General features: G+C 28.0%; 1 protein-coding gene across 1 annotated transcript in view; it reads left to right on the top strand.

Moving 5' to 3' along the window:
- Positions 1–18,288, top strand: part of LOC117170049 (LIM domain only protein 3-like) — a 529,686-nt gene that overhangs the window by 343,560 nt on the left and 167,838 nt on the right. The window contains exons 3-5 of the mRNA XM_033356568.1: positions 7,200–7,310; positions 8,513–8,650; positions 13,646–13,771. Coding sequence (XP_033212459.1) covers positions 7,222–7,310; positions 8,513–8,650; positions 13,646–13,771 — 353 coding nt within the window. The 5' untranslated portion in view covers positions 7,200–7,221. The remainder of the gene's footprint in view (positions 1–7,199; positions 7,311–8,512; positions 8,651–13,645; positions 13,772–18,288) is intronic.

The raw sequence follows: 18,288 nt of genomic DNA, 5'->3' as shown, positions 1-18,288 counted from the left end.
AAAGTCACCTCAAATTCGCATTTGGCGACGTCATCAGCTTACCAGTGTCGTATGCGTCCAAACGTCGAGACCGTTTTTGCTCCTCGAACTAATGAATCGGCTAGGCTCGCGGATTGGGGTGACTTTTGAGGTTATGTACGACTTCTTTTAGGTTAGCCATCATTTATGACACAAAGGAATACCAGGAAAGATAGAATCAATCAAAGTGATCTCAAAAAAATTAAAATTTGACCATTGGTCATATTAGAATAATAGAATGGACTACTTTCTCAATTTTGGGAGGGCATATTTTCAGGTTAGGAATGGACTCGGACCTTTCTGAGAAAAAAGCCCGGTATCCACACTCAGTGACTCAAAAAACATTTTAAAAACTTCGTTTGGGCTTATTTATCACCTACAATTGGAAGGTCGTTTATTCCGGCTAATTGGAGGCAGTTTGGAGGTTAAGTATTACGGTTCTGAGGCTAGAAGAAGAAAAGCTCTGAAAAAGAATTAATCAGCATTACACTCAAATCTGTTGACCCGAAAAACCTGCAAAAATGTGATCTGATTACATCTTATATGAACAAAAAGGGCTATTTTGGCTGTTTTTGGGTGTTTTTGAGGTTAGAAAAAAATCCTGACCTAACGGGGCCAAATGGCCACCGGATACCGATTCAGCGATCTCAAGAACATAATATCAACGTGGCCTGTTCAAAATTTCAAACATTTTTTTTGTGCCTCTGTAATCATCGTTCGAAAAAGTGCTTGATGTGACAAAAAAATTTCTAATTATTCTGTAATCGATCTATTAATTTTTAAAGATGTGTATGATGGGTTTTAAAAAGTTTATGTTTTTAATATTGTAAAATAAAAAACCAGGGACGAGAATCACAATACACCTTCAAACAGATTCAGTAAACCTAATTTTACCTTCATCAAGAATCTTCTACGGTTCGTCTCTTTACTAAACGGGTTCGTTTCTTGTGCAAAAAAAAAAATAATAAAACAGATCCAATGCTTTCAGGGTGCCACAAAAATTCGGATTTCGTCGTTTTTTTACATTCTCTTTGAAACAAGTGGCACACAAAGAGGAAGTGGAGATTGTTGGAGGTTTTCGAGGTCGCTTGGAAAATGCAGGTTGAGGTTTAGCGGAATTTGTGGTGAAATACCGAGAGTAAAGGCAACCCGGAGAGTTCCTAAACAAGAGATATAACAAAGCGGATAATTATTTATATAATTTAATAGTCATTTTTATACCATTTTTCATTATTTTTTTAATAAAAATGTTTTTAATCAGAGACTTTAGATTTGGTATACTATTATTTATTTATATTCTTTTTGGAATTTCATTCAAGGAAACCTTAATTCGTGGATCAAAGCAAGCTCTGTTGGCTTACCTTCCAAGTTTTGACCGCAAGGCGATATTAACGTACACGTAATATTGTCCAGGCTGGTAGGACATATTGAAACCGCATAAACTTTGCTCATAGCTTTCGGAAGCCTGGGTAGTGCCAAATCTACTTGGTGAAGTGGAGTTACGCAACTCAGGGAATGAAAATTGAAACGAGGCTGATAATGGGGATTCTTTTGATATTTTAACTTTTATTAATAAAGAAAGAATTTCTTTCGCAGTTTTTTAAATCAGGATTATAAACAATTCAAATCTTTTAAAGTATCTCGAAACTGACTAAAATTAATTTTGATCACGTATAACCTTTAAAATATACTTAAATTACTTTAAACCTCTTGACAATCCTTTAAATCTTTGAATTTTTGCAAATAATTTTTAAATTAATTGCTTAACATTCTTTAAAATTACTAAAACGTATGGAAATATTTTTAAATCCTTTAAAAATGAACTTTAAGATTCCGCCAAGACCCTATTAATTCCTTTAAATGACTTGAGTTCTTTGAAATCCTTCAAGTCCTCCGCATTTTTTTTAACTCCCTTGAACTTCATTAAAATCATTTTAAAATGTTCAAATTGACTAAAATTAATTAAAATCTTTTAAAATCCTTTAATTTTTTTAGACTCCATAAAATTTTTTGAACTTTTTTTTAATCCGTTGATGTCTTTAAAATTGATTAAAATATTTTTAAATAACTTTTTAAATATCTTTAAAATCTTTAAAATCACTAAAACCGTCTTAAAATCTTTAAAAATTTCTTGTAAATCTTGAAACGTTTTTAACTTATTTTTTAATCCTTTAGAATAAAATCTGAAAATCCCGTGAAGTCCCTATAGTAATTTTTTAAAATCACTTGAATTTTCAGCATTTTTTTAAGTTTTTTTTTTTTTTGAAATGCTTTAATACCTCCAAATTTTTTGAAATTCCTTCATCTTCTTAAAAATTATTTTAAATTTTCGAAATTGAGTACAGTTGATTACAGTTCTTTGAATTTTCTTAAATTCCTTAAAATATTTTAAGAAAAGATCCCTTGAAATCTCTTCAAATTCATAAAAAAATTATTAAAATAATTTTTCAGTAACTCGCTTGACATTCCTTGAAATCACCTGAACGGCCTTAAAATTTGATCAAATCTCTTGCAAATACTGAAACCTGCTTGAATTTTTAAAAAAATTTAATATTCTTTCAAAATCGTTCAATTTTGCTGCATTCTTTCGAAATCCTTTCAAATTTTTTAAAATCGTTAAAAATCTCTTAAGAAATCCTAAGATCACTGAAAGTCTTTTAAAAACCTTTAAATTCTCTTTGATATAACTTTATTTGAAATGAAACTACTTAAAATCAATTATTATCGAAAAGCATTATGACATAAGTCGCCAGCAATTGAGGTTATAACCTTAATTACGGCAAATTATCATTTTTTATGATGGATTGCCTAATCGCACATTTTCCAAATTACCAAAAATAATGAAATAAATAGCTTTTCTTTTCCAAAAGCAAAGCGATATCACGAGTTTTTACTTAATTTCGCCGAAATTAATTAATTTTAGTCAAACTCCTATCTAAACAATGCTTTGTAGTCCACCAAGTGGTATAGCTTTACAGATTTTGATGTTACCGACCGATCTTGACGTAATATTAGAATACTCAATTTACAAATAAAAACTTTTTTTTAATTATAAAATTGTAGGACCAGGCCCATCATTCTTAGTGCTTCTTACTTAGTATCACAAATTTTCAACGTGATGTGGCACTTTTTGTGAAAATAAGTTAGGAAATAAAGAAAGTGGCGCTACGGTAGGAATCAGGTCACGTGACCCACTTATTACATGGCCTTAATAGGGATAGATGTTATTTCAAGTTGTGTAGGTTTTGTAAATTTTACTATTTTGTGAGTTTCAATTAAAAGGAAACAAATTTTTAATATTTTAATATAAATTTATTGAATATAGCACTAACAATAAAGCCATTCAGTATTAAAACTTTCATTAAAAAAAATTAGTACTATGATGGTCCGAGGATTTTTTATGTTTAAATTCTAGACTTCAATGCTGTGAAATTTAAATTTGAAAATTTTGAAAAATTAAAAAAAAATCAAACTAAATATTTAATTTCATTTAGACTTTTTAATAAAAAAATCTTCAATTTTAAGGCAACAAAAATTAAACTCTGTTACAATTTCGCATTCAAGATTATATTTTTAATAAGAATTTTAGAAATTTAGAAGATTACACATATATTATGAATGAGTGTCATATAATGTAGTATAAATTGAGATCTAAAGTAAGTGAATAGATTTTTTCACTAAAAAATGTTGTTTCTGTTTTTAAAAAAACACTGTCATTCTCCCCCTTTAAAATTAAATATCTTCAAAATTAGTCAATTAAAACTTTAAGCTACAGAAACTAAGCAATTTCAAGTTCAAAATTAAATATTTTGACTTTTTTAAAAGAATTATATTTAATTAAAACAATGAAATGGAGAAAAGGGTAAAAAGAATATAGAATGAATTTTATTTATTAATAAGTCATTAATTAACTTGCAGCCTGATAGATCAGGCGGTAACGCACTGAGTTTGTAAGTGTAAGCTGAGGGATTAAGTCCCTATGCCGGTATTTCTTGTCAATTATTGTTTGCTTCATTAAAAATTTCTAATTTAGTTGACTCTTTGATTCCTTTAAATCAATCCAAAATATTTCAATATATTTCATTAAAATTTTTAAGGAAATCTGTATTATCATCAGAGTAGTTGCTATCGATCAGTATAGATGTTGCTCCAAAATATGTGAAAATAGAAATCAAAACTATCGCCCAAGTTCAGCGAGGCAATAATAAAAAAAATAATTAACAGATTATAATTAATAGAAAATAATTAACGTGATTTTTGACTTGATAAAAATTATAATTTTAAAATCATTTTTAACTATATTTTTCGTGAAAAATATCTTCGAAAAAAAAAATTGTTAGCAGATCATTCTTCAGAAAATTATAATTTAATTTTTTTTTTAATTTTATATTCTATCTTGTAAAAATGAAAATAATTATTTTCTATTAGTTGAACTGTTATCTTGATCGAGAATTTTGATTTCTCTTTCCACAGATTATAAGGTCACATCTATACTGATTGATAGTAGCTACTCTGCTGATAATACAGATTTCCTTAAAAATTACTCGTATCATAAATGCAACACCTAACTTGAGATAGCATATATTTCTGACAAAGGATTTTTATTTAGATCTCTCTAATAGCTTATATAGAAAAGCACTCGACCGGCAATCGGAAGTTCTGTGGTTCGATTCCCAGTGAAGCGATTGTTGAAAGATCTTTTTTCAGAAAAATATAATTTTAAAATCATTAAAAATTTTCCCTTTGCCTTTTCTTTATAGTTTGATGAGAGGATCAAACTGTAATTCAATAGAGGTTTAATATCCTATTCTAATTGTGGTTTTTATCATTACAAGGGCAAATTAATTAAAAAGTTAAATCCGAGCTGAAATGTTCATTTAAGCCACATACAGCCGGTTCCTGATAAACTGTATTTGTTCGAGATCTGGCGAGACTTAAACGGGGGTGGAATAGTGTGGGTCAAACTAATTCGATTCTAAACTCTGACCACACCAAGAGGACACCCCCGTTCGGACACAGATGGCACTAACCGCGGTTGAATTCTCAAGCCGTAACTCTAATTACTCATAGACAACCCGACAACCCGGATCCACGCAACAGCTGCTGGTGAAACTTGTTAAAAGGGCCAACAGGGATGATCTGGTTTTGAACGATTTTGCGATTTGATTCCCATATTCAATTTCAATCATCCTTATCTCCAGATTTAATGTTGCGCAAGCTCTGAGATAAACAGAAAATCCCTTATCCTTTAGAATTGAGCCATTTATATCGAAATTTCACTTTAGGGAAATTAAATATTTTCTGTTTATTGAATGATAATCATTTTAAGAAATAACAATTTTTACAGATTAAACAAATTATTGTCAACTAAACAATTTGTTACTGAATTTAAAATAATATTCTATTAGTCAGAAAAAAATGGTAAATTATGCAAGTTTTAAATTATACCATTTAAAATTGTGTACACTTGATGATTTAAATTTAAAATTTCTTCAATTTGCAAGGTTTAGAATTAAAACCTTCTCTTTTAATCTTTAAAATCATTAAAATTTTAGAGGTTTTATCTCCCAATCTGTGAAATCTTTATATTTTAAGATCGTAACTCTTCAAAATTTTAGAACTTTCGAACTACAAAAGCGTGTAAGTTTAAGAGCTTTTAGTAATACTTATTTAAAATTGAATAGTTTTTAATTTCAAAAATTCAAAATTACACCAAACATAAAAAAGCATTCATGTTTTAGAAATTGGCCAGTGATTTTAAAATTTTACTTTTAGGGAATTAAACATTTTCTGTTTATTTAATGATAATCATTTTAAGAAACAGAAATTTATAAAGGTTGGAAAAATTATTGTTACCAAAAAAATTGTAAAGAATTACCAATTATATTTTATTAATTAAAAAAAAATCTTGTGCAAAAAAAATAATATTTAAAAAAACCGTGTTACCAGAACCTGTGTTTTATTTTATTGCTTTTTCATTTTTTTGAACGGTAAACTCATTTTCGATAAAAATGTTGTCAAAAAGTCCTAGTCATTTTTCACCTTTGTTTTGAATAATCAATTTTTAATAACAAAGAAAAACCTGTAAAACTAAAAATTTAATATAAAAAATTACCATATAATATTGATGCAATTTTTTCGATATTTGAGAATCATAGGTATCGCTTTTATTAACTGAAAAAAGATCAAAATAAAATGTGAATAATGATCACTCCTTTTATGCTACAGTCAAAATTGTAACCTTCCTAAAAAAAATTCAGTTTATTTTGGACAATTAAAAAATCCCAAAAAAATAAAACTACCAGCACTGCACAATTTTCAAAAATATTTGGAAATAGAAAATTCCCGAAATTAAAAAATCACGATAATCTAACGTTTTCTAATCAGAAAATTCCCAAATAATAAATTTCCCGACAGTTTATAATATTACCGAATTTGCTAATTCCTCTTTCTAGACAATTCATAAATTGGTTTCATATTAAAAAATAATAAGATCATAAATATTCTTGTCAAATACAGTTATTTTATTTATTTTCCGTGTCAATAGTTTTTATTCTTTACTTTATTTTTCTATTTCAATTTTTTTTCTTGAATTTGAGTCGGGAATTTTCTTATGCGGAATTATTCAGGCGTCCCCCACCGAAATGATAAGTCATTCGACAATACAAAATTGCTGAGCTAAAGAAATTTCTTAATCCAAAGAATTAATTTGTTTGTTAAGTATTTAGTGATAAATAATGAACAGAATTTTCTAGTATTGTTGAAATTTTATTCTGGGAATTAACTGTTTTCTAATTCTGTATTATTTTAAGGTATGGGGAATTTTATTATTTAGGAACTTTCAAATTTTGTATTTTTATAATTTCGGGAATCTTACGGCATGATAAATCTCAGTTTTTGAAACTTGGAATTCGTACTATTTTTCCCTATATTTTAAAATATATCATTTTTTCTAAATGTATTTCTGGAATATTTTGAAATTTTTTGGTTTTATCTTACTAAAGCATATATTCCTTGATCTCTTATTTGGTTTAATATTTCCATACTCTTTTTGGTCACCCTTAATTTCAAAATAATATTTAAAATTGTTTGGACATTTTAGTTTCGAAAATTCTATTTTCTAAGATGGTCAACTTTTTAGTAGTTGCCGTTATAATTCTTTTTTTCTTTTCTGATTTCAGTTAGGAAAATTGTAATCATAAAATGACTATGGACGTGAGCAAGTCTGAGCCTAATAGAAATGGTGCTACCCAGCAAGAATGTGCAGGCTGTGGAAAAGCAATAACCGAAAGGTAATTTAAATATATTTAACATCCATTTCCATAATAATAATTTATTTTATATATATATATATATATATATCCATTTCCATGATATTTATTTATTATTTATATACCATATTACATTTTTAGTTTTTGTTTTCCGTTCGTCCGTCGTGGGAAATAAGGGAAGGAAAACAGAAAAATCAGAGGAAATGAGTAGAAGTAAAGTGGTAAAGTTTCGGGTGGACTAAGAAAGTGAATAAAAATCAGGGAAGTGGTAATAGTGGGAATAAGAGGTGGAGAAGTTGTGGGGTGTGAAAAGTGTGGGAGTGAGGGGTAGTGAGGAGAACTATGTCGTGGAGATGTAGTGGAATGAGGGGCGGTAAAATAGATAAGATGAGAAGAACTAAGTAGTGGGGGAGTAGGATAAGTACGAGAAATAGAGGAAGTGAGTAAAATGATTGAAAATGTGCATTGCAAAAATAGAAGAAGTTATTGTAAGTGAGTACGGGAAGTGAAGGGGAAGTGAGGGGAGGAACATTAGGGTAGCGCGTGTAAGCTAGAAAGGGGAAAAAGTTTGAGACCAGAAGCAAGAAAGAGGAATGTTAGCTTGAGAATTAAGAAAAGAGAGGAGTAAAAAAGGACGAATTTGGAAATGGAAAAGAAGAGCTGCATTACGAGAGGAATGGGTAAACAGGGTGGAGAGGTTGGGCAAGAGAAGAGAGAGGAATTGGTGAAGGGACGGAAAGTGAGGGTAAGTACATGGTGGGGATGACAGAGAGCAAGGAGAATGAGGGGGTGGGGGTGAAATATATCAAATGATGAATAATAATTCGTGTAGGATCAGAAAAAGTAGGAGAGGTGAAAAAAATAATAGGAAATATAGAGAGAAAAATTAGGGGAAATTATTCTAAGTGAGGAACGGTTAGTAAAAACAAGAGATGGGAGGGACAGTGCAGTAGTGCGGATAAGTGAGGGAGGGGAAAAATTGTTGGGAAGAAAAGCAGAGGAAAAGGAATGTTAGATAAACAAGTGAAAAGGGAGGGAGTAGAGGAAAAGCTGCAGAAAGGAGGATAAGAGTTGACTTAAGTGAGGGTGGGTAATTTAAAATGGAGGGTGAAACGTAGAAAATTCAGGCACTTAATTTGACGATTTTCTATGTTTTTAGAGCTCTTATTAAGCTCTTATTAATTATTTCCTCGAAAAACATCTTAATTTTTTTTATTTTACAGGTACTTATTGAAAGCCTTGGACTTGTTCTGGCATGAAGACTGTTTAAAATGTGGATGTTGTGACTGTAGGCTTGGGGAAGTAGGATCTACATTGTATACGAAAGCAAATCTTTTACTCTGCAAACGAGATTATCTCAGGTAATTAATATTATTAATAATAATAGTAATTCAATATAAGTAAAATTATTTTTTTAAATACATTATAAAATTTTAATTTAACTTGAAATACTTTTATTTGAATAGAAAGTCTTTAGCTCGAATCGAAATTTTTTAATATTTTCATTGGATACAAATATTTAGTCTTTGCAAAGTTCCTTATAAGAGGATCTAAGTACAAAATATATGTGAAATAAAAATAATTCGAAGGATTCAATGAAAATAATTCATTTAGGGGTTTTTATGCTATTGAATATTAAAAAACATAAAAATTAAAGTTGAATATTGTTTAACTAAGAAAATTAATTTATTATTTACTTTGAGGTTATGTTATTTAATATGGTATATTATTTGCATAATAAAAGTTTATATTTTAAGCACCCCTATTCCTATTTCAGAATTTCAAAAATGTTTTTTAAAATTTGAAATAATTGTCCGAATTCAATCTTTAAAATTATATGTTGATATGTTTAAAGTTTTTATGTTATTATTTTAAAAGATTAATAATACTATACATTTTCATCCAAATATAGGGTAAAAATCATTTTCATTTTTCAATTAAATTAATTTTTTACTGCTTTTTATATTATGAACTGATTAACTAACTATTGAAGGTTTAATTTTTTTCAATTAGAATTAATTTTTAATTTGATTAATAATTAACTTCTTGTTTAAAATATCTCCATTACAATCATTTTTTATAATATTTGTGATGTTGCAAAATGAGCATCTGAATTTCATTTTCTAGAATTAGTTGAAAGCTTACAATTAATTAAATTTAAACAATGACAAGTCCAAAATTAAAAATATATAAAGTGAAACTTTTCTTAATGTTTCAATAAGAATAATTTTTTAATGCTTTAAATGATTAGAATTTTCGATGAAAATAATGGTTTAATACTTTTTTTGTTTTAAGATGATTGAATATTTAATAAAGGATTCTATTGAAACTTAAAGTTTTTGAATTATTTGAAAATAAATAAAAATATTCAGCATTTAAAGTTCAAATTTAAAAAAAAAATACGTTAAATTAAAAATAATTTGATTTTTTCAATGAAAATAATTACTTCAGGCTTTTTATGTTGTCAACTATTTAATCAATTTTTAGCGGATTAATTTTGACCACAACAATAAATTACATTAGGATATAATTTAAGATATTTTAAATTAAGTAACATAAATTGATTATTTACTTTCAGAGAATGTGATGCAAAATTACCTATTACTTTTACAATAAAAGTTTTTTTTAGAATACCTCTATTACAAATATATAATTTTCCTGATGTTTCTCAAGTGAAATGAGTAAATATAATTTTCACAATAAAATTTAAATAAGTTCAATTTTTTTGAAAATTTTTAAAAATATTATTACTAAATTAAATATATAGAAATAGATGTTTAAATTTATAGAGAATATTATGTAAACATTGTTAGTATGTTTTAATGAAAATGATTGTTTAATACTTTCTATGTTATGAACTGATTAACTAACTATTAATTGATTCTATTGAAAGTTTTGATTTCTGCAATTAGTTTAAAATATTATTAATAAATCAAATTTCAAAAAATGAAAGTTCAAATTAAAAAAAGATAATAGGTAAAAATTATTCGAATGCTTCAGTGAAAATTATAGTTAAAAGCTGCTCATATTGTGAAATAATTGATTAACTATTAGCTAAATAATTTTTTTTTTAATATTAAATTAAATAAATATTGAAATTTAGTTTCTTTGAGCTAGGTGGCATAAAATTATTATTTATTTGAATATCATATAATCAAATGTAGGATATAATTTTCACAGTAAAAGTTTATTTATACTAAAACATCCCTATTTTAATTACATAATTTTTCAAATGATTCTGATATTGTGATATGAGTATGTGCATTGAATTTTTTAATTTTACGCTGATGTGTTTTAATTTTTTCTGATACTAATATAAAATGTTACTGATGAATCAAATTTTCATAAATGAAAGTGAAAATTAAGAAAAAGTAGAATGAAAATGATTTCAACGTTGAAATGAAAATGAGAGTTTAATACTTTTTACGTTATGAATACATTAATTATTACTCGATTTTTTGGACGCTATTAAATCACATAAAGTTCTAATTGTAATTTATTTTAATTAAGTAACATAAATTTATTATTTACTTCAAGTTAATGCGATGTATTTTTATATTTCCTGGTATAGTTCAAAATGTTAGGAATAACCAGATTTTTCTGAAAAATTTAGTGTAAAAGTTATCTAAATGATTCAGTGAATATATTTCTTAAATGCTTTTGACATTGTGAGCTGATTAATTACTTATTATCGGATTCGTTTATTTACAAGATTAAATATTTCAAAGATTGCTATTTAATTTTTCTTTATTTAGCCACAAAAATTAATTATTTATTTTAAGGTTATGTGATTAAATATTTGAGATAATTTTTATATTAAAAGTTTATTTAATTTTAACCTATCTGTATTACAATTATATGATTTTTTTAAACCCTTGTTATGTTGATGTAAAATGTTGATGTTGATTGTAAAATGTTATTAATAATTAAAATATTCAGAAATAAAACTTTATGTCCTAAAAAATTTGTTAAAATAAATAGTTATTGAAAAATTGGTTAATTGATCAAAATTAATACCATAGTAGGCGCGCGCTAACGCGCAGAAATGATAGTCTATATTTAAAGTTAATTAAATTCTGAAAAGCTTGACATTCCGAACTTTTTTCTCCTTGATATGTTTATTAATCATTTTTGCTCCCAAAGTAGGGAAGAACTGAGATTTTGAACATAGCAATTTTTTCCGCTTTAATAACTAATCAGGAAAACGTTATGTCGTTTAAAATAAATGTTTAGGGACTAATAAAATACAAATAATTTGTTTTTTATTTCATTTAATTTGTATAAACAAATTTGATCAACAAATAAAGTAGTCTCATTATGGGCAAAAATGTTCATTCTGCTAAAAGTGTTTCATATTAATGTAGGCATAGGATTTAATTACAAAAATAATTTAAAAGTTTATAATAACCATTGCTATAAAAAATTCATGTGCAAAATATTAAAATTTGAGATTTTTCAAATTATAATTTCCTTCAATCTATTGCGATTCAAAACCCGACACTTTCCAAGTGACACTGCCAATATTTGGAATTTGCTTATCTAAATTGTTTATACAAATAAAAGTTGTTATATTTCACTAAAAATTATTAAAGAAAAATTCTTTAAGAAATATCCATAGTCATTTTAGCCATTAAAGAAATAGAAAAATTTGATAAGCCTTAAATTTGAATATTTCGTCACAAAAATTATTTACAACAATGGTCATTGTGAACTTTTCAAATATTTTTCTGACTAGCAGTCATTCATCCAACAGTTTAAAACATTTCCTGGGCAAATTTTTTTACTCGAAAGAGCCAACATTTTGAATTTGTTCATATAATTTGTTTATAATAATTTAAATTGTTATATTTTAAGAAATATTTATTATTTTAAGGAATATCATTAGGCGTTCTCGGTATTGAAGGAAATTATAATTTGAAAAAATCTGAAATTGTAGTATTGTGCCCCAAGAATTGTTTATAACCATTGTTATTATAAACTTTCCAATTAGTTTCGTGACTAAATGTCATTCCTACATTATTATGAAGCACTTTTAGCAAAATTCACATTTTTTACCGATAATAAGACTATTTGTCAATTTGTTCATTATATTTGTCTATAACGAATGAATGAAATAAGAAACAAATTATTTGTATTCTATGAGTTCTTTAACAATTCATTTACGACAATATAGAGGTTATCTAATAATTTTTGGAAGCGTGAAAAATTGTTATCTACCAAATTTTAGTTTTTCCATACTTTGAGTGAAAAAATCATTAATAGACAAATAGAGGAGACAAAAGTTCGGAGCTTCAAGCTCTTCAGAATTTATTGCACTTTAATTAAAAAAAAAAGTTGAAATTCAGACCAAAATTGAAAGCTCTGGAGATTTTTGAAGAAAAAAAGTTCATTTCCTCTCACAGTGCGTCGGTCCTTAACAATTTTTGAAAAAATAATTGCTTTTTATTGAATGAGGGTTTATTTTTTCCGGAAAAATCTTCTCTACAACTCTACGGTTTTCAATTTTCAAAATTATCAAATGGAGTTGCGAAGAATTTTTTCCCGGAAAATATAAGCCGTCATTTATTAAATGCAAACCTTTTTTAAAAACTAATAAGAAGCGATGATCAGAAAAAATTCAATTGCAAAAAACAAGAAATAAACTTTTGGCATGAGAACTACCTTAAAACCCGATGTACCTGTTTTGATGATTATTTTAATTCATGATCTTTATTGATTATACTTTATACTAGGTTAAGTCTAAACATCTATTTAAAATTACAATCAGGCAATCAAAATAAGCAACATAGGCAATAAGCAAGCACATAACGCGCTATTTGTGATATTAAAAATAAAAATAATATATTTGCCTATTTAATATATTTTTTAGGTACAAAAATATAAAATAAATATTTTGCTGTCCAGTTCCACAATGATGACAACTCGCAAATAACTCAATTTGTCCCTAAAAACGAATACTTTTGAAGTAACACGTTATTGGTGGATGAGTAAGCAAATCGGCAAATCGAATTTTACAGATGAGTTTCCCTTATTGAATAAATTCTCGCTTTGTACAAACAAACGTTTCAAGCAAATAAACCGTGTTGAGATTACGAGGTCCCGAGGGAACGCGCAGGTGCCATTGTGAGAGCGGGAGCCATCGAAACTATGGGCTTTATTAATGGCCCAATATTTGAGGACAACATTACTGCTGTCGAAAGTTTATTGGTTCCCGCCACAAGGCACAAGTGTCCACTTCAATAAATTCCTCAGTAAATGCCATCCACTCACAAAAAACTCATAGACACTTGATTCGATAAATTTTTCTTACAAATGACATGTTTATCTGACAAATAAAGCATTTTCTGACTCCACAGACTTTTCGGGAATACAGGGCACTGCGCTGCCTGCAGCAAAATAATTCCTGCCTTCGAAATGGTCATGAGGGCCAGAGCCAATGTTTATCATCTCGAGTGCTTCGCGTGCCAACAATGCAATCATAGGTAAGTGACTGTTTAAATGCATATACACTGAAAGAAAAACGTGCCCGCTGCGCGGGCGCATTCTCAGTTCTAGCTATGCGCGCAGCGTTTCGCGCCAAGTTTGAGCGCGCCTAGGGCGCTCGGGTACGCTCTCGCGCTAGGCGCACGTTTTCGTGCGCTTAATGCATACACTTCCACTACATTTTTCCAAATATTACAAGTACTATAACTTAAATCGAAAACGGTGATTTACAATTCTGAGGAAAAAAAACTTCATCAAGATAATTTTTAAATCTTGTTCGTATATACTAAAAAAACGTTTTAAACTTACTGATCTGTTAAAAACAAAAATTGCATATTGTTTAATATGACCCAACTCTTTGAACGATGGTTTAATTAAGAAACTTGATCAGAATATTTTCGAAATCCGTATATATTTTATATCAAGTAAAAATTTTGATTGATATTTCTTAACATATGAAATTTTTTTTTTTCGTTTTTTTTTAAGTTTACGAAATGATGAAAAGAAACTAAGTTTTTTGATTTTTTTCGAATTTAAAAATGTCTGAAAGAATTTGCAAATCTTTTTGCCATGTATCGGAAAATTGGAGACAAATGTATAAAACTCATAAAAATTTGTTTTTAAGTTTGAAAAAGCTCTAACCTTTTGAATTTTTGTCGAATCGAAAAACTTAACCAAGGTAGCTTCTGAATATATTTGATAGCTAGTGAAAACATGAAATGATGCAAAAAATGTGTTATGAGAGTTGAAAACGGCCATAGGTGTAACAAAAATTTTTTTTGGACAAAAGTCTGTCTACAGCCCAATTTCCAATGGATTTTGACATTTTTTACGTTCACATCAGGTAAGCTATTAGATTGGTGTAAAATTTTACCCCCCCCCCCCTCCGAAGTTTTTGTGAAATATCCGTATACATGTATATGTTACAGGCAAAGTCCAATGTGCCGTCACACCGCAGTCTGCCTAGTCTCTCCACGAACTGACTGAGCGGTGTCAGGCAAAGTCCGAAGTAGCACTTTTACGTCGAACTCTGCCTAGTCAAATCGTGAAGTGCCCGATAAGCTCAGGCAAAGTTCGGAGTAAAAAGAAAACCTTTGGTACATACTTTTCCCGGTGCACAGTAGGCTGGCTCGGTAAATTACAATTCAAAATGGTCTAAAGGTCGCAATTGTGAACGGACTTTAAATTTTTTCTTTTTGGAAATGGTCAGCATTAAATTTTTAAGATAACTTATTCAGTATTTTTATCAATTTTTGTTTCAGTATAATTATTTATTCAACGCAAGTTTCTTTTTCTAAAAAAAAAAAAATAAAAAAAATAATCGATATTTATCATACTTAAAGTAGTATCTTTCTAATTTCGAAATACGGGACAAGTTTTCTGCAATTTTGAGGGCACTAAATTTTTCTTCGAATTTGATTTTCATCGCTTGATTTATCGCTACGTCAGCCATCGTTAAGAATTTTAAAAAACACGGTCGATTTATAAATATTATTCCGAAGCAATAAAAACAACTTATTCGGAAATGTACACTGAAACTCAAACCATAAGATAAAAAATTTACTTTTAAAATACTTCCAATATTATATCAATCACTTTTATTTAAAAATCTTCCAAACTACTATGACCACGTCAAGAATTAGATTGAACTATTGCCATTTTGAGTATAAATAAGTAGGTGCATCAGTCTCTAGATAAAAGGGCGGAGTGACGGAGAGAGTAGGGAGACAAAATTTTTTCCATTAATTACGAAACTAATACGAAATTAGAAGGAAGTTTTGTTTGAAGTGTTATTGCTAAACCATTTTCAAACCAGATCTTCAATTTACCTATTTTAATCAAACACAGATTTCTTATTTGCCATACTAAATCTTAGTAGGATTGTTTAAACAGTGATTTTTGATTCTAAGAAATTAATAGTTTGAAAAGTAATAACAAATTGCTTAATAAGTTATCTTAAAAATGTAATGCTGATCATTTCTAAAAAATAACTTTCAAATCTATTCACAATTGCGATCTGAAGACTATTTTGAATTGTAAATTCTCGAACCAGCCTACTGTGCAGCGGCAAAAGTAAACCCCGTAGGTTTTCTTTTTACTCCGGAATTTGCCTGAACTTGTCGAGCACTTCGCGATTTGACTAGGCAGAGTCCGAAGTGTAAGTGGTACTTCGAACTTTGCCTGACACGACTCAGGCAATTCGTGGAGGGACTAGGCAGACTGCGGTGTGACGGTACATCGGTACTTTGGTACACTCTTTTAGTGTTCTAAATTGAAGGTCAAGTTCGGTAGCTTCACATTTTGGATAAAGATTCAAAAAGTAAGCGTATTTTAAAAAATTTTGAGAGCACTTTTTTTCAAAATTCAAAAATTGTCAGTACGGACGTTTATAGTATTTAAAAAGGCCAACAATTTATTCTCACGACTTTTTCTGATAAAAGCAAAATTTACTAGAGTTATAGCATTTACAAAATTCCAAAAAACACGAAAATGAACATTTGAAACAAATCAAAAATTAAATTTTTCGATGAAACTACGCAAAATACATTAAAATATAAGAAAACACAAAACGTGCATTTGAAGAAGACCTACAAATTTGTTAAGAATTACTTTTTGATAGGTTGCGCAATTTTCGTTATATGCGTAAAAAAATAATTTACAGTAAAAAAGAACACCTGCTGCGTAGGCACATTCTCATCACAACTTTTATCTTTTAATTTCTTTTTCGTCTCTTATGTGGTGTTTCAAAAATTTAATTTCTTTAAGTTTTAAATGCTATTTTTTACGATTAAAACAAAAACCAGAACTATCAGAAAATGATTCATGACAAATTTATTCACTTGTGTTACATTCTCATCAGAGAACGTATTAGATTTGTTTAAAATTTGATACTTCACCCAGTAAACTAAAGTTCAAGCTCGTTAGCCATCCATTTTGGATTAAAATTCAGAAAAAATGAGCGGATTTTCAATATTTTTAAATACACTTTTTTCAAAATTCAAAAGTTCTTTGTACTTATATTTATATTATTTAAAAAGGCGAACAATTCATCCTAATGACTTTTTTTATAAAACCAGAAATAACCAGATTTATAGCATTTACAAAATTCCAAAAAACAAACGAAAATGAAAATTTTAAGCAAAACAACAAACGATATGAGAAAAGTGTGAGAAAAAAATGTTGCTTTTTGAATTTCCTACAACATTATCAAAAGATATTTTTAAATTTTTTGAAAATTCGAAAATTCAAATTTTGACAGCAAAAAAAATGGAGTATCAAAAATTACATTTTGTGGTCACACTCTGCAAGATACGGAAAAAGATTAGCAGACAAAATTGTGCACCCAAAAAATATCTACAAATTTCTTTTCAATCACTTTTTTATAGGACACGTATTTTTTGTTTTATTTAAAAAAAAAAATAAAAAATAAAATAATTAAAATTTTCTGCACACGACTTAAGTTAAGAAAAAAAATTGTCAAAAAATGTTTCACTAAAAGTAGAGAAAACAATTTTTTACTACTCATTTTTCAATATGATAGGTATTTTCCTTTTTAATCGTGAAAAATAACATTTAAAATAATAAACTAATTTTTTGAGAAAACGACACAAGCCACAATAACATTTTATTTAACAAAATTGTTTGCTTCAAATATATCTAAATATTTGTTTAGAAACACTTTTTTACATTTTCACCGGGGAAGGTATTAGATGTATAAGATTTGCCCCCTCCATCGTTTGTCAAATATCCAGGTTTTGAGACCCCTTGAATCCGAAAAACAGGTTTCTACGAATTTGTCCCTGAGTCTGTCTGAAATCAAATTCGTTAGCTAGACATTTTGGATAAAAATTCAAAAAGTGAGCAAGTTTTGAATATTTTTGAGACCACTTTTTTTATCTCTAAAATTCTCAGTACGGATATTCAAAGTATTTAAGAAGACGCACAATTTATCCTAACGACTTTTTTTTACAAAACCAAAAATTACCAGAGTTATAAAATTTACAAAATTCCAAAATTCTCGAAAATGAACATATTAAGACAAATAACGTACAATATGAAAAAATCCAAACGAAGAAAAATGTTAATTTTGAATACCCTATATAAGACTATCATAACAACTAGTAGTAACTTTGTTCTAGTCGTTTTGACTGTTATGTCTCTTTTGTCATATAGAGACTTTAAAAAAATCTTTAAAATGTATCAAGAAAACAGTTTATTTATATAATTATTGTGAAAATTACACAGTGAATTTTTCTTACAGTGTTTTTCTTTTTTTTTATCGAATCATTTCCATTTATTATCGCCCCGGAATGAAAATACCCGAAGACCCCGAATAAAAGAGTTAGAAGCTTTTTAATAATTATAAAAGATCTGAGGAGAAATAGTTTCGGTTTTATTTAAAAAAAAATAATTTTAAGTTTTAAAGATGATAGAATGTGTGAAAGTATAATAGAAGACGTTGAGACCATTTTTTAAATTTTACCAATTTTTTAGGTAAACTGAATTTTGTCAGGAT

Source organism: Belonocnema kinseyi, chromosome 3 (genome assembly GCF_010883055.1).
Source record: "Belonocnema kinseyi isolate 2016_QV_RU_SX_M_011 chromosome 3, B_treatae_v1, whole genome shotgun sequence".
Lineage (NCBI taxonomy): Eukaryota > Metazoa > Arthropoda > Insecta > Hymenoptera > Cynipidae > Belonocnema > Belonocnema kinseyi.
This window is presented reverse-complemented; position numbering and strand designations above follow the sequence as displayed.